The 22,372-nt window shown below is 37.1% G+C and overlaps 2 protein-coding genes across 10 annotated transcripts in view; one reads left to right on the top strand and one right to left on the bottom strand.

Moving 5' to 3' along the window:
- Window positions 1-2,084: 2,084 nt before the first annotated feature.
- slc6a4b (solute carrier family 6 member 4b) lies at window positions 2,085-9,049 on the bottom strand. Its single transcript, XM_041999634.1, has 13 exons — window positions 8,848-9,049; window positions 8,190-8,324; window positions 7,791-8,010; window positions 7,501-7,639; window positions 7,243-7,377; window positions 6,244-6,347; window positions 5,170-5,297; window positions 4,933-5,045; window positions 4,536-4,667; window positions 4,253-4,352; window positions 4,019-4,119; window positions 3,310-3,477; window positions 2,085-3,204 (listed from the first exon to the last, which is right to left on the bottom strand). The coding sequence occupies exons 1-13, from the start codon at window positions 9,047-9,049 to the stop codon at window positions 3,124-3,126; spliced, it is 1,758 nt and encodes a 585-aa protein (XP_041855568.1). The 3' UTR covers window positions 2,085-3,123.
- A 5,346-nt stretch (window positions 9,050-14,395) lies between these two features.
- The window catches only part of sgsm1a (small G protein signaling modulator 1a), a 30,805-nt gene continuing 22,828 nt past the window's right edge, over window positions 14,396-22,372 (top strand). For all 9 annotated transcript variants that reach the window (XM_042000024.1, XM_042000022.1, XM_042000025.1 and 6 more), the window contains exons 1-2: window positions 14,396-14,476; window positions 14,598-14,641. In XM_042000024.1, the coding sequence (XP_041855958.1) occupies window positions 14,458-14,476; window positions 14,598-14,641 (63 nt within the window). In that variant the 5' untranslated portion in view covers window positions 14,396-14,457. The remainder of the gene's footprint in view (window positions 14,477-14,597; window positions 14,642-22,372) is intronic.

Below are 22,372 nucleotides of genomic sequence, written 5' to 3'. Positions count from 1 at the left end.
ACATGCACTGCTATGCTGTCTTCCTGTCCTTTAATTTCATACCCTTTTATTAACAAATAAGTTGTAATACGTTTTCCTTTATTTCCTTGTTCCGCATAAATACAGCATCACTCTATTTGTTAGAAGTGTTTAAAGTGTCACAGTTTGTAGCTTTCAATGATCTGCTAGTCCAACTACAAGTGACAGAAGAGAGGAGCTTCAGGGACCAGAAAGATTTCAGCCCATCTGATCCAGCTCATGATCTGCTCATGAGATTATGTCTGGTGTTTGCTAATGTAACTAGTAATATTGCATCATATAACAGTTGTTACAATCAGTCATTCTGCTGGTCATTGCTCAATGATTGACAGCATAACAGAGAGTTTTATAATAGAGACATTTAAAAATAAAAGAAAATGTGAGATCACCATTTTTTCTTTTAAAAAAATCATATAAACTTCTATTAGTTCTGTAAAGTGTACTACCATACCATACTACCACTTTTTTATTTTAAAAATCCATCCACTTTTTAACATTTGATTTAATGATTTGTCACTCAAATCCATAATTGTTGTTATTTAAAAAAAGAGGAAAAAGTCAATTGATTCATTCAGGCTTTATCTATAGTTGAGAAATCATTGGGCAGCCGTTCTCCTTCTACATGGATGTCAAGCTACTGTAGCTGCAGCAGTAAAGAGTAATAAATGACCAACAAAGTAACATCTCAATCCACTCGTGAAAATGCTTGAAATTTAAAAACAAACTTGACATCCAGTGACTAAATTAATTAGCGAGAAAGAAAAATATATTTTAATACTGCTATCAAAAACAATAAAAAAAAAATACAGTTTGAGAGGTTTAAATTTAAATTCCCAAAACCAAACATTTTATAGGTACTAATTTTAATAATGTGCTTTTTTTGTTCTTGGTCTTTCCCAATATATGCATAGTTCATGGAACCCAAAGCAAAGCCACAAAGTCAGTACCTCTAGAAGTCTTATTTTATTTGTGTAAACTTGTCATAAAAACAAAAAGAAGCAGAGTAGGCTGACCAGGATAGCTATGAGAGAAATAAAAATCAATCAGTAAATAAATACAAAATAAGACTTTAAAAGAAATTTCTCCTTCACCACATTGTTAATGATATTCATAAATCCATCAATAGTTTTAAAAGTTTCTAATTTGAAGGGTTTTTTTCTTCTTTTTTTTTCTTTATTGTTTTGCTTCAACTTTGATAATGTCTGTTATTAAAAAGCAACACGTTGCTAAGTGTAGAGATTTTGTCTCATCACATTTGCAACGTCTTAACAATTCTCAAACGTAGTCAAAATCATGGGGTGCTCATTTACAAGGAGAGTAGGCTATATGTTCTAACAGCAGAGTGAAGATGAACTAAACACTATCAAGTATAATCCCTCTTTGTTTTGTCTTGCATATTCATTTGCCTTCCATGTATATTTGGTCAGAATTGTATGTCAAGCTGTATGTATTAGCTGAAGGAGAAACAGCCATATTTAGCAGTCTCCCTTTTAAGTGCTTCCTGTCCTTGCCTGATCTCTACTTCAATAGCCGTCACTGACATAGAAGAGCTTTGATCTGTACATCCATCAACCAGCAGCAGCAGCGCAGTGTGGAATCATATGTTCCAAACCACTTTTTACGATGTTTATGTTCATATCTGTCATCCTGGAAGTGATCAGACCTGACTTGTATACATTTTGGTTGAATAGGTAAAAATTCTTGGGGCAATAGTGTTCATGTAATCATGTGTGTATGCATGTGTGATGGTTTGAGGAGGCGGATTTAAAGGTGTAGACTGCTCTGTTCCCTTGTATGGTAATGGATTCTGGATGTTGCAAATTAGTTTGTTAATTAGAATATCTAATGGAGCTGCACAGCCATTACAACGACATGAAGATCCCCTCATGGAGATTTACAAGAACAAATCTACACATTTACAATTCAAGTTAAAACAAAGCTAGTTTCAATTTTGGTTTACACCAAAATACTATATAGTTATTTTCTGTCGGTTTATGTTTATGTAGAACCCCCAAGAATGACACGAATCATGTTATTTATATCACTTTATACACATCTTTACAGGAGGACACAATAATCATCACAATTTCTGAATAATGCATTTTAGATAAGTTAACACTTGTAACTAAAACATAGTTTATCTGCAAAGACATCTGAACAGTCTTTAGTTAGAGTGAAAATCTTTCATGGAGAGGCACAAAAACCAATATTATCTTTACCATTAACTTGTATTCAGATTAAGGCAAAACAATCTGACTGGAGTTTAAAATCAAGCCACCAGACAGAGACCAGGAATCACCTTTTGAAATAACTTCAATGAAACACATACATCTGCATACAAATTATAAATTCCTTGGACAATGGTTGGTTCACTGTTTAATTCTAGAAAAAATATAATTTGGGCTTTTTCTAGATGCTTCATTTAACTCCAAAGGGAAAAAGTTATTTATTTGCTTACTTATTTATTCATATCCAGATATATCCAGCCACTGTCAAGTAATTCTGTCAGTGTATCTACTAAAGATTGTAATTAACTGATAAACTATTTTACAACTGGTCCTTTTTACTCTTCCATTAAATACAATAAGCTGCTTCTTTGATTAGTTTAACATTGAAAAACTTTGATAATCCCGCCGTTTCAAGGCTAACATCTCCACTGCATGCAGAGTGGATTTCAGAAAATGTAAGAAGAGTTGTTCCCATGCCATAGAAATGTGTTGAATGTTCGTTTGAAAATACATGCTTATTGTCCTTGGCATTGTGTCCTTGTCAGATAAATACAGACAGACCACTGAGCTCACCACTGACTCCTACAACTACAAGAAACACACTTGAAAATGGCAACATGAGAAAGCTATAAACTGTCTTGTTGGTGTAGGTCTGAATCTTACATGGAGCAATTAGATATGAGTATTGCTATCTCAGTTTTACAAATGTAGCAGCATTTAACTTTTCACAGACAAATCCAGTGAAAGTTAGCTGACATCATTATCAGGTGAACAGTCACGATGTCAGAACAGTTTCAATCACATATAACTTGAAACTGGTTTGAAGATAAAAAAAAAGAAAAGGAATTTACAAACACAATGAGATGTTAATCTCTCCCTAGGGTACAGAAGCCATGTTGAGGTTGTCAGCGTGGATGTCTGGGATGGTCCTCTCTGGTCTCAGACATACAGCCAACCTCTGTGGAAAGTAAGGTGGTAATGAAAAGAACTCAATGGTTAGTTTAAATGAAAATATGTAAGAAGTATTCCCTGCATTTTTGCAGACCTCTTTTTACCAACTGACCTGTTTCAGAGAACCAGGGGTCCACACCAGCTTGTAGACCATATAGATGGGGATCCACATGAAGGATGAGAGGCCGATGATGTACCCCACTGTGATGCTCCAGTCTGGGTACTTGTAATCAAACAGCGCGAGGGGTGGTGCTTTCAGCAAGGAGCTCACTATGATATACTGAGAGAAGATGGGAAACATTATACTCCAGAACTTTGTATTTCCATATATTTTAATGTAACATTTATATTCTTGCATAAACAATATTTAGGAAGCGTAATAGCACCATCACAGTCCCACATATCATAGAGGAAATGCATAGGAAGCCATAACAATGTAAAAATGCAAAATGCCAAAAGCAAGATGGATGCAGACAAGATGCAAGGATATTAAACACTACATAGAAAGAAACAGAGTGACATTTGCTCAGGTGTTTTGCAGTAGATATGCTGTGGAAAATGTTTTCAGGAAGATATTTTGCATAAAGAGGGGTTTCATCTACAGAGGAAGGTTAAATAATTTTACTTCTGTAGCTTTCAAAGGCCACAACAAGCTCATCTCTAATCTCCAAAAGCTCAATGATCTGAGCTGATGCTTATTTCATCTTTTTAAAAGCATTTCCAGTATGTGAATGTGAGTACATCTTATCATTGTAGATGTGTAGATTCACTTGTTACACTATTCCTGCAGACATGGTTTAGAACATTTTGTCTTCTCTTACCGCCAGAAATGCTGGACTGATGGCGACCCAGCACACCCTCCAGAATAATCCCGGGGCTTTTCCTAGCATTGCCTGTACATCACTGCTAAATCTATTGATACCTGAAAAAAACAACACAAGATATTACAGTATTTCCTGCTGCACACCATCAGTATTTGTAATTGTAAGGGTTGTTTAGGTGTAAATGACATATAAAAGTAACAGAAAACTAGTCAATAAAAATGTTATCTATACCATAGAACCAGGAAACTGCAATGGCCTCGAGGAACCCCACTGCAATAATGGAGCATCCTACTCCAAATTCTTCCAGCAGCTTCACCACATAGGCACCACCCTGCCAATAATATTTTACACTAACTTAAAACAGCCTCAGTCAACAAACAGATGCCACGTATAAATATTCCAGTTTACAGCAATAAATCCTGCACAGCATGAACCTCATAATACAACACATTTGAAGATGGAAATTGAGTTTGATATTTTTAAGGTTAACCAGCCTGTTGTGTACAAAACTTACATTTGTAAGTGTGCTCAGAGAACCCAAAAAACAGACGACTACCAAGCACAGCACAAAAAGTTCACGTCTGTGAGAGAAGAGATCTGGGTATTCATCCAGCACAGCAGTGATGATCGCCTCCAGTCCTCCAAACTTAAACACACAGAGACATGCACAGGATTTTATCTCCTCTGTGTCAGGGGTGAATGTTCATTCTTAGCCCTGTACATGCATGTTTCAAGTTAATGTAGAAATTAGAAGAGATCGAACTTGTGCATAATAAATGAAAGTTTACTTTTATTGTTCAGATGATTTGGTTTTGCTATGAATGACAATTGTAATCCTCAATTTTCTGTGATAGTTAAGTTGTCTAAGTCACTCTTTTGGATTCAGATGATCCAGAATTCACCATTCGTACCGTGCTGTCCAGTCCCAGTGTGATCATCATCACGAAAAAGATGATTGCAAAAAAAGTCGAGCCCATCATGTTTGCAATGGCCTCTGGGTATGTGATGAAGAGTAAACTCGGTCCTAGAGGACAAGACAGCAACAAATGGGAAGGGGTCAGTGTGAGTATTTGATTTTATGATTATGTTATAAGGAAAAGTAGTGTTTTCCTTTTATTCATTTCATTTAATTGGAGTCATCTGCTGACCTTTGTCTCTGGCTACATCCTCAACTTCTACCTTCCTCATTTCTGCCATGTAGCCCAGCACCGTGAAGATTACGAAGCCCGACACGAAGCTCGTCAAACAGTTCACCAAGCTGGTCACAATGGCATCACTAGTGAGGAAGAAATGAAATACTGTTCAAGCATGTTAAGAGTAATAAATGTATTTACCATTAACTGAACTCAAAGAAGTCTTATTTTTAAACTAAGTTTTAACCTCAATTCTTTCTAATGTATCTGTTCTTTTCAACTTTATTTCTGAGACTTTTCAGAACAGGAATTAGCTAGAAGAAACAAAAATCCTACAATCATACTAATTAAAGATGCACAACCAAAAGAGGTGTCATGTAGGATCAGTTTAGATTAAAAAATATAATTTTTATTACAACACAAGATTAGATTATTTGATTCTATTGAAATTAAGCAGGAACTTCTTCAGTCTATTCAATGGAAATCATACATTCTTTCTCATAGAGTTCTTGGCATTTAATGCATGAGCCAAAATTTGCCTGATAAATTGATGTTTACTAATGCTGAAAAGAATAAAAATGAAAGGAAAAACATATATATATGTATATTTGCACATCTGCATTGAACTCCATTACAACACCGAGGAGTGGCTTCCCACAGAAAATAAACTATTACATCCAGAGTCTAGTTTCATTCATTATCTGTGTGTCTACTTCTACTGTTTCCTCACACACCACTTTGCTCCACTAATCACATCAGCACACCTACTGTCAGTCATACTGAGACCATACATTTAATTTCACCTGCCTGCAGCTCAGCCTTCATACCAACCATGCTGCGCTCGGCCCTCCTACGGATATCATTACACTTCTCAACAGTATGTTAAATGAATGAACAAAGTCTTAGTTTCTTAGCTCACTGAGAACTAAAATATTGCACTTAAAGTATTCAGATTTTTTTTCCCCCATATACACATGCTGTGCAAAAGTTTAAGCTTCTAATTCAAATCATGGCTCTCTTATCAAAATGTAAACTCTGATCTACCTTAATTAAAATGTCAAAAATAAATGGATCTTTTAGGGACTGTACCGATAGCAGTTATTTGTGAAAGGGTTGTAGCTGGAAAGAGCCAGGAGAACTCCAAAGCCAGGGCCCAGAGAGAAGAATATCTGAGCTGCAGCATCCACCCACACCTTGAAAATAAAAGACAGAGAGACTTGTTACCCGATCGGGGACTCTAGCTTTACACATGTTGTATACATAATGTAGATTGTAATGTAGTGTTAGAATATAGAAATGTAGGTGTTATCTGTTCTGATCACTCGTTATTTTGTCAGAGGTGTTGTGTAAGTCGTATGACGGACTAGGACACAGCTGTACAGAGGGAGATCTGAAGAGGAGCTTGCATTCGGCATTAAAAAGAAGAGGACAGCGTTGGATATCAGTGAGCGAGACAGAAAGGGAGGCCTTTGTTAATGGGCAGAAAATTTAAACCAATTATGCATCTTATTATCCTGCTCTGTGGCTTATTTATGCATCTCATTTCATCTCATCCATATTCTCTTCCAACCAAAGCACTCACATGTTTAGCAAACAACAACAGCAAGCTGAGGATGAAGGTGAAAATGTTTTGTAGAGCTAATAGAAATATAGGCAGATTCCCAACGGGTTGGTAGGCACATTTGTGTAATCTATGTACTAAATTACTACTTTTATGCTTAGTGTGTGATTGTGTGTGATTAAAATAAAATCATGTGTAATTTTATCTGATCACTTCAAAGAGTTTGATACAGATATAGATAACTTGTAAATGTTGGTTCTAAAAATAGACCAGAATTATTATTTTAAACTTAATGTATGTTAATGATACTGAAAAGTTAAGTTAGGTTTGTGTTTCAATATTTTCCAAGTATTTTTTTCACCTCTACTTCCCTATCTATTTGCTTTCTTACAGATTTTTTCATTCAAAGTGTTTAATCTGATAATTTAACTGATACATTTAATTTAATTGTTGAGAAGAATTAGATTTTTTTTTTTTTTTTTTTTTTTTGGGAATAAAAAACTCCAAATAAATTTAGCACAACTCACACTAGTCTCCAGCAGCTTATCCCACTGGGGTTTCAGGTAAAACACCACACCTCTCCAAGCTCCTGGCAGAGTGGCCCCTCGAATTAACAGGATGAACAGCACAATATAAGGCAATGTGGCAGTCACCCACACAACCTAAGGTGGAAAAAAGAGCTGTCTTATGCTGAGAAACACAGAGGATGGGAGTAAAAAGTCCAAAATGTGTGATTAAAGAAAAAAAGTTGCACAGTAATGTATTATATTGTTGTCACATGCTACCTTCCCTGAGGTCTTCACACCCTTCCAGAGGCTGAAGTATACTATAGTGAAAATGAGAAAGAGGCAAAGCATCAACTGCCAACGAACACCCCCAACGTCTCTCAACCCTGATGACTTGTGGATCTCAAGAACATTTCTCCTGTTGAAGTAAAACACATTAATCATCAAGCTGTCAGTAGGCAAGGCAAATTCTCTGGTACAAAGCCACAAGCCGGCAATATTTGTGCAGAGTCTTACTGTAAAGCTATTTATATATGTGGTTTCTGTTACTCACACTTACATGCACTTACGTGTAAAATTCCTCTGCCGGAGACCTGGAGGAATTTGTCCAAGTGACGTTGTCCATGCCAAAATAGTTGGTGCAGTCAGGGGTGTTCCACACATTGTCGCAGTTTGTCCAGGGCAAGATGCTGGAGAACGAGGAATAGAAGTAGAAGAGGGCCCAGGCGATGATGGTGTTGTAGTAAAAGGACACATACAGAGCGATGATGCATATGGCATATCCTATACCTGCAATAAAGGATGTTATATATGAAACTTTTTAGATTGCTTTGCAGATAATTTACAGTAAGATTTCTTTTGAACAAGTAAGAAACACAAGATTATAACGTATTGATTTTAATTTATTTATTATTCTCATATCTAGAATATTAATATCTGCAGTAAATCAGCTCAATTTTAGGCCTTACCTTTAAAAATGGGACAAATGTGTTTCCATATGGATATGGCTCCAGTTCTGTGGAACTGCCCAAGTGCCAGCTCCATGTAAAAGAGGGGCACACCACCAAAAATGGCCATCAAAATGTAAGGAATCAGGAAAGCACCTGCACAGAGATGCATGAAGGTACTGCAGCTGATATGCAGGGGTGATTTGTAAAATCCATCTTTGAAAACAACACATTCAGGCTCTTGATAAACTCAAAAAGTAGCTTTCACCTTTAAAAAATGAAAAAAGTGCTTTTCATAGGCCATAGAAAAATGTTAAATTAAATTCTTACATTGTATTTTTGTCATTTTCTTAATTTTTTTTCTTCGATTGATTTACTGAAGGATTTTTTATTATTACTTTTTCTTCTGATTATAGATTCTTACTAACCTTAACCATTTACAATAATACTAACAAAATAAAACAATGAAAAGAAAAATAGACCAGCGGATCAACAAAGATAAAAACCAAGTCATAGGAGATGTGTGAAAACTTTGTTTACAAACGTATGTGCATTTCAGCACCACGGACAGTTCTTGCCATCAGCTCCTTATCTGAGTAATTTCGAGCCATTTTCTTCATTTTAACTGACTCATAAACTTAAGCTTAATGACCTGGATTTAAACCCCTGAACCACTTACCGCCACCGTTTTGATAACATATGTACGGAAATCTCCAAACATTTCCCAGGTCCACCGCAAAGCCAATGACAGACAGGAGAAAATCCATTTTTTTGCTCCATTTGTCCCTGGAGTCCGTCTGCATGATGACCGGCACCGTGACGGCGTTGTTGGCGCTGTAGCCGGGGTTCGGGGAGCCGTGGTGGGTCAGACTGCCGGCCATGACCGCTGAGTCCTGTAGGGGCACCGGACTATGAAAAGTCAGTCAGGGGACCAGCTCCACAGAGAGGGGGATGTTTCTCCTGTACTGATGACAGGGCCGAGTGGGAGGAGTTGGTGGAGCTGTATCGGACACTTGTACCTGTATGTGGAGAAAGATGAAAACAGCTTTACTCAGAGCATCATTTAACATCTTTAATAAAGTAAGTCCAGGCTGATTTAGAGCCTCTAAACTGTTTGTGTTACATCTGATCTGTATCGCAGGTATCGTCATAGAAGCCTGTTCATATTAAATCAACAGGTTGTATTAGTGGCCATAAATATATATATATATATATATATATATATATATATATATATGAGATGCAGAGCACCACAACCCTCGAATTAGCTGAAATCAACATTACTGCAAGTGACTCTCTCAAACTGCTTTTTGCTGTCATTGAGTTTCATATTCACCTACTGGATTATTTCTCTGCACATCTCATTATAAACTCTAGGTAGTTTTTGTCATTCATTTTTTTAAATAATAATAATAATAATAATAATTTATGCTCTGGCTTTATCTATCAGTAAAATGGACAATGGCAGTGGTGTCAAAGATGATGTCATCATTTTTTGTTAAATGTACATTTGAAAATACCTGGAAAATATTGTACATTTAATGAAACTTTGAAGTCTACATGAGTAATGGAGTTTATGACAATTTCTCTGCCAATAGCTCAGTTTTGTGCAAACTGTATAAAAAAAGAAAATGTTGTCCTTATGTTACAGAAGCATTTTGCTGCCACTGAAGGGGGAAAAGGAACTTTATAATGTGAATATTTTTTTTGTTTTTTTTTTCAAACAATTTATTATTAATGTTAAAATTTGGCATTCTTGAATAATATTATAACATTATTAAAATGTTATAACATGACAATAAAATGTTTAATGGGAAGAATTTCTAATTATTACACGACACATATATATTTATTTATTTATTCATTCATTCATTCATTCGTATGACAAGGTAAAACATAACAATTTAAACATTAAACACTTGCATTATAAAAACATATTAAACAAAGTGTTCTTTGATACAATATGATAGGTATTTATTTCTAATAACATGAAAAGTCATTGTTAAAACCCAAAATGTGTTTTAACATAAAGAACGTTTTATTAGAACAATAAACCTTTCAAATTATTACATTCTGAGGTCCATGTAAAAATGTATTTGTTGTGAACTAATAAAGAATTCAAATGTATTTTTACAATAACTCTGAAGATCCTTAACTTTTGGAACATAACATTTAAATCTGATTAAACAAATGAACCAAAGCAGATGAGAACAAAAATCAAACTTGTTAAATTGCTCTCTCTCTCTCTCTCTCTCTCTCTCTTTTTTTTTTTTTTTTTTGTTCAGAAATAGGCTCTTTTAAATATCTTACAGTTTTCTCAGTTGCTTAGGTGCATTTCTCACATCAGAATTTACATTCCCAAAACTATTAGCTCAAACTCCAAAAAAATTTGTAATTTCTGCACATCAGTGTATCATTTCTCATAGCATTGATCAAACTGCAAATGCTTTTGAACATGAAACATTTGCTTTTATACAATTCTCTACTATTTTATGACATTATCATTTTCTTTAGTCATATCAGTCAATATTAACTATACTTAGCAGAACTTCATAATCAATCCTCATAAAACATGGTCCTTATTTCATTGCTTAAGTCATTACATTCAAAATAAAGCAGTTATCAAAACCTGTTTTAAACATTTCTTTATAATATTTTCCTGTAATGTCTCCTAAATCGAACAACTGCTCTCAGCTGACCCTCAGCTTCCACTAAATCCTATAGAATAGTGTTTCTCTGTCTGGAGGCGGAAGGTGTACAGCCAGCATCCACATACTCAAATGGCTCTGCTAGCAGCCATAGATGCAGGATGCAACGAGATCACAGCAGAGTCCTGCAGAGGGTGGATTCACCACTTGAGGAGATACTTTCCTCACTGCATTGCACGGGATGATATCCGATGTGATGTTGATGAAAATATGTGGCCATACAGACAGCAACGTCCTGATGCACTGTTACTGTAGTAACAGCTGTGCATTCCCTACCCAAGGGTTGACAGTTTGTTGTATATAAGTGACTGAAGTGTATGTTTTTGTGCAAAATGCTGAGAACAAATTACTGTTAGATGACAAAGAGCATATGAAGGGAAAATGTGAAAGAAATGTACAGTAATGTCTAACTTTACTGTAGTTTTTTAAATATCTGTACATCTAGTGTGTAGTGCTGTCTTAAAAAACACTTACAGGTTAGACTGTCATAATGAAATGTGACATGTGTGTCATAATGAAAACATGACTAAGCCATCTGAGTACCTTGTTTATCCTCAGTGGTGACAGGGCATTTAATTTTGATGGCTCTGACAGTCTCATTGACATGAATACTTGCTTTTGAGGAATTAACGATCTTGTGCATGTTATCCACTAGGTTCTTCAGTTTGTACTAACTATTTTATGGGTTTATATGTGTTGGAACATAATGTTGTGCTGCCTCAACATCCTGCCCCTTAGAAAAGTAATTTTAAGGGAAATTGTATATCTTTATTTACAATTTCTGATTTTAATATACAAAAGTTGAGCAGGTTTGGTGAAAAAGTCATGATCCAGTTCAAACTGATGAGCAGTCAGTTCATTTTAACTTACAACCAAATTGATGCAGAAAGCTATAATTAGCATCTTGAACCATCTTGGTATCCTGATCCTTTGATAATATGGTTTAGTGAAGACAGTGAAATCAAATCAGAGTAGCTCAACTGCAGTCATTAGGAAAACCTGATAAAAATTACTTAATCAAATCCACCACTTTTAGCCCAGAGCAGTTTTAAAAGACTACTAACCACGTATCTAGAGAGCAGCAGTCATGCAGATCTGTGAGCAGAGAGAGTGCAGGAAATGAAGTTACTCTGGTAAATGGATATGACACCGTCTGAGATTGGACAAGAGATATCCAGCACTATTGTAAAATTGTCACTTAAAGACCATGTGGTAGCCATGCTGTCTGGCCTGGTGTCACATGACTTGCTGTCTGACTTCATCACCTACAACTGGAAAATGATGAAATGCAAAATGTTTGTTTGATAACATTGTTATGTGCTAAATGTTTAAGAAAGAGCTAAGCCGATAGATAGATAGATAGATAGATAGATAGATAGATAGATAGATAGGTAGATAGGTAGATAGATAGATAGATAGATAGATAGATAGATAGATAGATAGATAGATAGATAGATAGATAGATAGATAGATAGATAGATAGATAGATAGATAGATAGATAGATAGATAGATAGATAGATAGATAGATGTCTCACTGTCAGACTTAGTAAACTGAAGAGTAAACAGTCTCAGCGAAATGGCAGTGGTTGTTCAGCTAAGGTTCAGGGGCCCCTGAGGGCCAATAGCATCACAACAAAACAACAAACCATGGTAGCACTGGCCTTCTCAAACTCACTATCCTGTCAATCTGCATTGGCATACATGGGCAGATAAGCATCAGACTGACAGGAACCTCCATCACACGCCCTGCTGCCTGTTAGAGCATGTCGACTCTAATCACACATGGACATGTGCATGTTGGCCCCTGTCCAAGCCCACTGCTCACAGGCAGGGAGACATGGATATGACACAGCAGTGTTATTTAACAAAAGGGCTGAAATGATTTGAAATACTTTCCAGTTGTGGTCATGTACATTATAGATGTTCCTCTGCATTCTGTTTGTCTCAATTTTAACTCGTATCTGTTTTCTGTCCCACTGTGACAAAGAGGAGAAACCAGAATCTTTAATCTCAGATATTTTTTTGTTTCTATGAATCAGATCTTAACATGTTGCAGTGCGTCATATTATTGTCTCAGAAAAAAATGTGTTGTCTGCCAATGATCATTAGGTCTACACTGAGATTTTAACACAAACAGATAAGCTGGCAAGTGTCTAACTAGTGAGGAGCTCTGGTGTGCTAATTGCTCAGGCAGAAGTCCTGCTATGACATTTAACAAGACTAGCTATTACCTCAAATTATCTAAAGCCACTGCAAGGTGTGAGTCATCCCAGAGAGGAAATCCTGGGTTGAGGGAAAAGGGGTCCAACCTTGCTTCTCTCAGGATGTCATCTTGCATTATTACCCTATCTTTTCACCACCTGATCCACCTGACAGCTCAATCCTTCAGGCAGATGCAGATACTTCAGTACCACAACTTCAGATTTAAGATCACTGAAGCCTACACCAACTCCTCTTGCTTATATTATGACTCATATGGTACCTTTGTGGACTGCTCTCACTCATAAACTCCACATAAGTGTAAAAACTGCTGCCACATTTCAATAAAAGTGGATAAAATGTAATAAATATGGTTTTTGTTTTTTTGTTTCTTAGGAGCCTTGACCGTCAAAATTTAAAATGACACTATTGCCATCTTCTGGACAGTATGAGCTGAGTTTCTAACTATCGTAATAGAATAACTTAATCATGGATGTCATTCACAATAAAATGCATGAGTTGTAGATTTTTGTCTTCTGTATAATTTTCTGTAAATTGTCTTTACAGTTTCCCTCAGGGGCTGAATAAAATATTTTAATTTTAGTTAATTTAATTTATTTAAAGTGGATAACTAAAGCTAAAGCAGATGTCTGCAAGCATTAGTATTAGATGTCAAACGTTGACCTGTCAGCAACAGGAGTTTGTTGCCAGTTACTTAAAACAGTTAGAGTTTTTGTTGTTGTTGTTGTTGTTTTCACCCACGTTAAGCCAGATATTTGACTTGGTATGCCGGACTTTTGGAGGTTTGGTCTTGATCATCAGGTGCTTTGAACACAATGTCAGGATTCTGTATGGCTTTCAGTTAAAGTGGGAGTAACGATGATGGGGAAAAATTCATCAATGTATTTTCACACCCTGACCACAAGATGGCACTAAGACTAAACATTTTCTTGTCAGAGAATCTGGACAAAAAAAGCCAATACAAACGCATTTAGTTGGTCTTTGGTTTACACACGTTTATCTAGCCAGTACTAGGTGATTATATGGAAAGTTGTTCTTGGTGCAGTTGTTATGCTGCAGATCAAACAATCTTTCAAATCCTGAAAAGTATCACCAGCCAGTTTCATTTTAAGACAGAATACTTTGATAAATGAATATTGGTGAAGGCAGCCACACTTAATGGCTGATAAATAAAAAAAAAAATACACAGATTTTGGCACTGAGAGATGACTTCCAATTTCAGGTCGTTTTATTGACATTTGATGCAGCCAATAGCAGCAAAGCATTCATCTTTAAGAGGTGGAGTCACGACCCTCATCTCGGTGTGCAGCAGCACTCAGTTATTGGGAGGGGTGCTGTTCGCAGACAGGAGACAGGATCCATGGCAACAATCATGGCAGGTGGGGGAAAATATGTACATTCTCATTATTACAGCCAGACTTGTGATTTCTAAGAGCATGGACTGAGCTGGTCTTCACACTGAATGAAAATCTCCTGTGTGGATCATGTTTTCTGTTGTAGAGGCAGAGACTCGTCAGAAGCTGCTGCGCACCGTCAAGAAGGAGGTGGGTGTTTTCAGCTCAGCAGTTACCGTGTTGGAAAAACAAACATGTTGGTTTGTATGAGGTTGTATAGTTCGCCCTGTACACACAGAAACTTCCTATGTAAGTTCTAACAAAGCCTGTCTCACTCTCACACTGTTTGCGCTGTCTGATGCTGATGTTGGCACCTGGGGAGGGCTAAATGTGACCACAGCTGTGATATGACTCCTCTAATGAAAGATTAGAGAAATATTAAGATAATTCCCATTAAATTTCTTTATTATACCTCGTATTCCTAATTTGATGTTCGAGTGATAGTGCTGCAACTCAGTAATTGGGTGGAGAACCAGCACAAAGGAAATTGTAGTCAGGGGTTTGTGGTTTCATGACAAAGCAAACCATTAGTCATTTACAAAACCATTTGTTAGTTTTATAGCATAAAGAGTGTACTTGTATGAAATGTCTGTAATGAGCTATAAGGCACAGCATGGGAGGAGCTCCAGTAATTCAATCAGCTGCACCAAGACAGAGTAATTCAGAAAAAATGCAGCTGCAATGATTTAGTCTAATGCTGAACCACAGTAAGGTTTTCTTTTAGAGTTTTTGATATTTGCAGATAATCAAAGAGTTTATTTAGTCAGGAAACGTTCAATAGACATTTTAAGAGATCCTGATGAGACATGTTGTCTATTTAATGATGCAAACAAAGATGCAAAAAGCTGTTCGTTTAATGGTTCCATACAAATTTCTGACAATTTCATGACTGTTATGCAAAAGAAAGAAAAACTGTAATATTCTACTATCATATGAAAATAAATAGAGCTGATGCTGAGATGGAAAAGTCAAGTTTCATTAACATCCAGATTCATTGATTCACTCATTCATCAAAACACGAAAGAATAAAAAAGAAAGAGAATGCTTTATTGATCCTGTGAGGAAATTGTGTAATTTGTTGTTCGTAACACCTGCATCACAGTCTGAAAGTTCAGGGTAGCTTCAAACCAACTAAAACAGACTTCTGACTTCATGTGAACACGTTTGCAGTAACAGTTCTGGTTGAAGAGCTTCATGGTGTTCATCAGATGTGAAGGCCTAAATTCCTAAACCATTTGGACTGTAGCTTTAAAGTTCAGGCTTAGTAAACTAATGTTTACTTATAAAGAGACTAATGATCAGTTAAGCACATTTAAGATAAAGTTTTGGATCAGATCTATAACTCCACAGTGAAAATCTTCAAGTAGCTGAAAATAGATGCAAAATAGCATTAACTTTGCTATCAGAGGTCCTACAGGTAGGTAGAAAAATAACTAAATAAATTATTAAATAGATAATGTAATTTAATCTCCATACAGGAAATATTTTTACTATGTTCTTTTAACATTGAATGAATTGCACGTGATTAAACCTTGATACTGAAACTTAGAATTTCCTCTTCGGATGTGCGTGTTATTTCATTGTGTTTCTAGAGATGTTTGCTTAGCTGTTGAGTTTTTTTGTTTTGTTTTTTTTTTTTTTCACTCTTTCTTTGGGAATGTTTTCTCAACATCCCCCACATCTCACTAAACATTTGCAATAAAAACTGAACAATAATAGAGCTAGCTGAACAGATTGTTATATACTGACTTTTCCTGGCCAGATTTGTCCAAAGCACATTTTCCACCTCATTGTTTTATATAATTTGCATAAAATGCACATGTGTGTGTTTTTACCTTTCACCTGAAGTTGCTTCATAAATTGCTAGACTTTATTTCTGCCAAACAAAAACATAATTATCACTTCCTGGTTCTTGTGAAAGGAAAACTGAAAAGTCTCTGGTCTGATGGGCCTTCCTCTGCATCCTGTTAGCAGTCTTATCTGTGGATACCAGACCCCTGCCATGATTAAAACTGCTTTGAGTACACATTTATGTCCTCGCTGAGGTTCATTCTCCGTTGCTCTTTGTCTGTTTGCTACGAAGCAGCAAGTGTGGACAAGTTGAGTCTGTGGATGGACCAGTATGTTAGTGTGAGCGCTCACTGTAAACTCAGAATTGATCTTCTCATTAAGGATCAGCATTAATCCATGTGAGTTAAAGGATTTTCATATCCGATTATGTTATACAAATACATCCCATGGAAAAATGCTGCCTATTAATTAAAATACATATATGAATATAAATAAACGTGATCCTGATTTGAAGAAGGGTAAGACAGAAAGACAGAATCCAAATCTGGATTAGAATTAAAAAAAAATGTTATGGAGGAATCTAAAACATGGGATGTAGGCTAATTAAGTTGTTATACGTTGTGAAAATCACCCACAAGAAGATGTAATACTGACTTCTGAGGCCCAAAATGTTTTTTTCTCTAAGAAAAAACATTACATCTATTAATAGTTTTGTTGTGTGAAAGATTGAAAAAGCTAATTATCTGTTTGGCTCTACTCCAGTATACTAACTAGATGTATAGAAACTCTTTCAGTTACTTGCTTGTTCAAATATGCTGAAAGTTTCATTTTTTTTATTTTTTGCTTGACCACATTTATGTGTTTTACTGGTGTATTTCTATTCCTTTATAATAATCTATTTCTCCATTGGTTCCTGATTATTGTTGCTCAGTGTGGGTTGAACCGTATGGTATCTATGCTGTGTGTTTACGCGCTCTCCCTGTCCAGCTGGTTTCAAGCCATCAGTCTGCTCAGACGTACCTGGATGTAGGCCATTAGCCAGCGAGTCTGTAACAGCAGAATTACCTTCTGGCACAAAAATGGTTTGGACGGGAACTCCTGTTTGCTTCAGCTTTGATACAGAGCCTCTCTCCGGCTGTCTGTGTTATTTTGTCATGCTCTGATCTCATTTATCTCGGTGCCAGTTCAAATATCACATATTCAGAAAATACAAGAGAAAAAGAGCTACAGCCTTTATTTTGCTGTTGGATTTTTTTTCTTTTTTAATGCATACCCCCAGCTTCTGATTTTATAAATTTTTTTAAGCTTATGGAGACTCTCTGTTTCCTGGTGGTGTCTTAATGGACAGAGTTAATATATTCCTTCTACAGGAAAATCATCAGTGATATGGACACTGATAGCAATTATTACTCTATCAGTTAAACTGTATCTAACCTATAGGTGAATGTATTCATGATGAGGTTTTGAAATGAATTATTAGGATTACCTGGAGAGGGGAAATTGCTTTATCACCTCTTAGAAACAAATTAAATCCTAAGGAACTAGACGATTCTGTTCAAGTAAAATCTGAATCTCCAGCTAAGCTTTGATGTAGTCTCATGTGAAAATTATCTCATGCTGAGAACAAAAGTTCAGATCACAACATCCACAGAAAGTCTCTAAAGTGCCTGTAAAATAGATATTTTCAACATCATCCAGCCAACTCCATCTGCATGCATTAAATTAACATGAATAACAACCATGAAATTTTTTTTTTTTTTTATTATGTGTTCCTTTCATTCATCACAAGCCAAAGAGATAATGAATAATGATGGGTGAAAATTAGTCTATGAGGCTTTGTCTCTGGATCTGGGTCTTATGTCTTGGCTCTGTTATTGCAGGACATAATTGGAGTGCTCTGTAGATCTTTCATCGCTGGTTGTTGCCTTCAAGCCACAGTTGTTAGTCAGAGGATATTTCTCAGGCTTTGCTGCAACACAGGTATTTAATGGTTGTCATAACATTGCCTGCATTGTTTTAACTATAAACTCAGGTAAAAACATGTTTGTTGCAGTATTAACAGATGTGGCCACTTTAAAAAATCACATCCAGGGAAGGTTCCTGCTTTATTGGCACTAACTGAGCTCACAAGGACCTGATTGGATGATACCTGAAGTGAAAATATCTCAATGCTATAAGCAACTGTAAAAGCTGCAGTTACTGTTGTTTATTTCAGAGATGAGCAAATGTTTTTTATGCATCTCTTTGGTCAAAGTGATCCACTCTGAGAATCGTGACATTTCCATAGAAACCTGCAGGTTTCCTGAGCTCAGATACTTTACCCAAGTAGAGCTTATAGAACTTGATGGTACAATCCCTATAATAATCAGCATTGCTTCTTTATTGGTGTTTTTGGGTGGGAGAGCTTATTGGGGTCATCAGGTGGGCACCCTTCATCCTCAGTTTTTTGCTGATTTAGGCCCAGGACACCTCCAGAGGGCTCAGTGGTAGCAACTGCCGTCCCAGGTATGCCCCCTTCTGTGCCCCCCGTCAGTGGTCATCGTGCAACCCAGCTGGAGTCTTTCTGCTTGAGTTGCAGTCAGTTGCTGCGTCTTTCTGCAGCTTCTGAGAGTGACTTCACTGCTTGTTGTAAGGCCTGTCCTTTGACCCCCATTCTCTTCAGGCAACAACCCCTCTGCATCCAACTTCTAGAGGGAACACCTTAGTACGCCAGCCTCGTTGTTCTGCCTAGGCTGCTATTTTTGCATATTTCAGGCTTTTCTGGTCATGAATCTCTTATGTAGCAGCTTCCCATAGTTCCAGGGTGTACAGGAGTTTCTTAGAAGTTGACCAGAGCATGAGGTCTGGTCTGAGGGTAGTTGTTAATATTTCTGTTGGAAAAACAAGTTTCTGGTCAAGGTTAACCCACATTTCCCAGTCATGGGTGGGGTCAAGGAGGGTCACGTTAGCTTTTGGCAATGTCTTGACCGGATGTTTGTCTGCTCTGAGAGAAGAGTGGTGCTTTGGAGTTCATGCATGAGATGAGGGAGGGGATTGGCGGTGGTTATCCTTTCTTCTAGAGTGATCACCAGCTAACACAAGACCTGGTTGTGCCTCCAGGTGTAGCAGCTTTAAGACAGGCTGGTTTTGCACCCGGTAAAGATATTCCTCAATGTTGCAGATGTTTGGCGCACATGTGGTATCTTCTCCAAGCCTCTGGTGTAGGTTTTGGGGAGTTGGAAGAACATCATAGGTGGCTCTGATGATGAAGCTGGGTCTGCTTCCTTCCATTTCCCAAAAGTCGCTCCAGGTGAGCTTGCACTATTCCATTTTTCCCAACTGGTCCACTGTCCCTGTCTGGACCACTGCCTTTGTGCATCTTTCTACCTCCTCTTGGCGCCGAACCTCCTCTACCACTTCTTCTCTTGGTGAAGACTAGTTGACTTGTCCAAAATCCAAATCCTGGTCTTCCCTGTTCCCTGTTCCTACTTTGTCTCCGTGCCTTAGAGCAGATTTGACTTGCTGTACAGCCTCTGATAAAGTCCATCTTCTCCCAGTTGTCAGTCTGGGGGCAGCTGCTTGTATTGCTGCATCATGAGACTCAGACAGAGTCATGTCCAGCATCTCTTTGGTGCACTTGTATTCTTCAGTGAGGCTGGAGACAGGTAGTTCCAGAGCACCCCGTCCATACAAGCCGATGCTACTGAGGCACAGTGAGAGTCCAAGCCATTTCTTAATACAGAAATTGATTGTCCTCTCCAGTTTCGACTTTGGTGATTAGAACCTCATTAACTGTTAGGGGCCACATCAGACTGGGGAGCAGTCCAAACTGCAGGCACCACCCTTTCAGCTTACCAGGAAGCAGTGTCTTGTCAATGGTGGTGTAGCCTTTGATGGTTACCTCCCTTAGTTGGTTACTCTGGTCTGAGTCTTTGAGGCTGTCATTATACCAGCATCAGAAACTCTTGGTTGGCTGCTCTGACACCATTGGTATGGGTGTTTCACCCATGTGGAATCTGTGGTTTACAAGTTTTTATATATATTTTTACTTATATTCTTTAAAGGCCCAAATGAGAGAGATGAGGAAACAAAAGTGAGCAAATCAACCAGCTTTCTGTGTACAAAGGAGGAAGCAAGTGAAAATAAGTCTCCCATGTTGCTATGTTTGTGTATATGAACGCATGTTTTTATAGAAGTCTACTGAGTGGAGCTGGTGAGGGTCTCGTCAGACTGCCACTGTGTATGTTGTATTGGCAACATGAATAGGGTGAAAGATTGTACACCAGGAGATTACTTAATATTTAGGATTAAATTGATGAGACTGTTTGATTGTTTTGTTCAGGCAAACAGAAATTCACATTTAGTTGTTTTCTAATATATCTATAAATGTCTGCAAACCCCACATTTTAAAAATATTTATATATCAGAAAAGTTTCAGTAAAGAAAAGGGTTTAAGAGCCTAATATGAGCAAGTTGTACTTGATTGGATATCTCTACCTATTTCTAAAAGCACCTTAGTGCTTTTTATTCAACTCTTTTTGGTACTGCTTTGTTGTTTTAACGTTAAAATCAAAACAAGATTTCAGAAACAGGAAATTTCAGATTTTTGAATTAGCTCCATATAGTATATAATATTTAATGATACGATAATAATACTTCTAATAAGCTCATATTGACATTAAAACAGTAGCTTATATTTTCAGTCTTTACTTTGACATTTTGAACAAGTTTTAAAGACTTGATTCTTTTTCAGTGCAAATCATAGGCTTCATGGATGAAAGTTTTGCTTATTGAGTCCCAAAGATGGATGCCATTAATGTTGGTTTTACTCTCACCAGATATTTTTGGTGCAGCTTCTCTGTCAGCATCTGCATCACTGTGCAGAGTGGAGCACGTTAAATATGGCATTACTAGAACTGTTGTGTTTTGACTTACATTTAAATTCTCGTAAAAAAAATAAAAATAAAAAAAAACTTGTGCAAAAACCAACTTTGGACTCAGTGAACATTTTCTGTTTCTCTCCTGATTGGGGGAAGGTGGTAGGTGTTCACTTGGTTAGAATTAGTCATTTTAGCCATTCAGCATCAGTTCTGTGTATGCTACATCATACACACTATGCCTTTAAATGTCAGAAAGCATTCTCTGATGCTGAAAGCTATGTCATACTTAATCTCCATATAGACAGGAAACTATATAACTGATATCCACAAGTTGAACCATGGTGGGAAAATGTAATCCTAACCTAAAACTTTATAATCAAACAATAAAACCATAAAACCTAATGTTGTTAGGGCGTATGTTGCTTTGTGAAAATCTGACTGCCTCATTGAGAAAAGATTTACTGAAGAAAAGCATCAAAGTGTAGACTGGGAAAAAGGGTTTAAAATAGAGCATAGGAAACATCATACACTGGGGCTCGGCTCATTTTGTATCAAACTCACATAACACATCTGTGGGCTGTTTCCAAGTTAAGATTTGACCTCAGTTTGATTCAGTTTTAGACTAAAAGATTACATTTAGGCTTTGATATATTATTGTGATTCTTATGGAGCTATAAAGAATAGCTAATGCTAATTAACCTTGTCACAAAGACAGCCACGTATAGGACCAACACGTATGTGTGTGTGAGGATGTTTGTGAATGTAGACGATTAACATGGCAGCATAATATGGTCACTGTGGACAGACTCATTTAGCAGGAAATTACAGCTCTCTGTGTGGCTGTGTCCGGAGGTTGATATTCCCATTGCAGATTGCAGAGCGGTGCTCACACAGGGGAAAGTCTCCATAGTCATCGGAGGGACTGATTCACCAGACGTCTTTACTGTTGGTCTGTAGCAGCGAGGAGATGGACACATTGCCGTGACAACAAAGCCAGACTAATGAGTGTTACCTTGTCAGCATGTGTATCTGACCTCTGTCGTTTTTTTGAAAAGAGCATATGAAGTGGACGCCATAAGAGTTTGACGCAGATGATAATCCTTACTGGTTGTTCCTGGTGAGGATTATGAACTGTTCAGAAGCTGGGGTCTGTGATGAGTGAATTCCCCTCCCTTTGCCCCCCAATACACCACCTCCATATCCCAGTAGTCCTCTGGATGAGAGCTGGTGA

The sequence above is a fragment of the Melanotaenia boesemani genome, chromosome 11 (assembly GCF_017639745.1).
Source record: "Melanotaenia boesemani isolate fMelBoe1 chromosome 11, fMelBoe1.pri, whole genome shotgun sequence".
NCBI classification, from domain to species: Eukaryota; Metazoa; Chordata; class Actinopteri; order Atheriniformes; family Melanotaeniidae; genus Melanotaenia; species Melanotaenia boesemani.
This window is presented reverse-complemented; position numbering and strand designations above follow the sequence as displayed.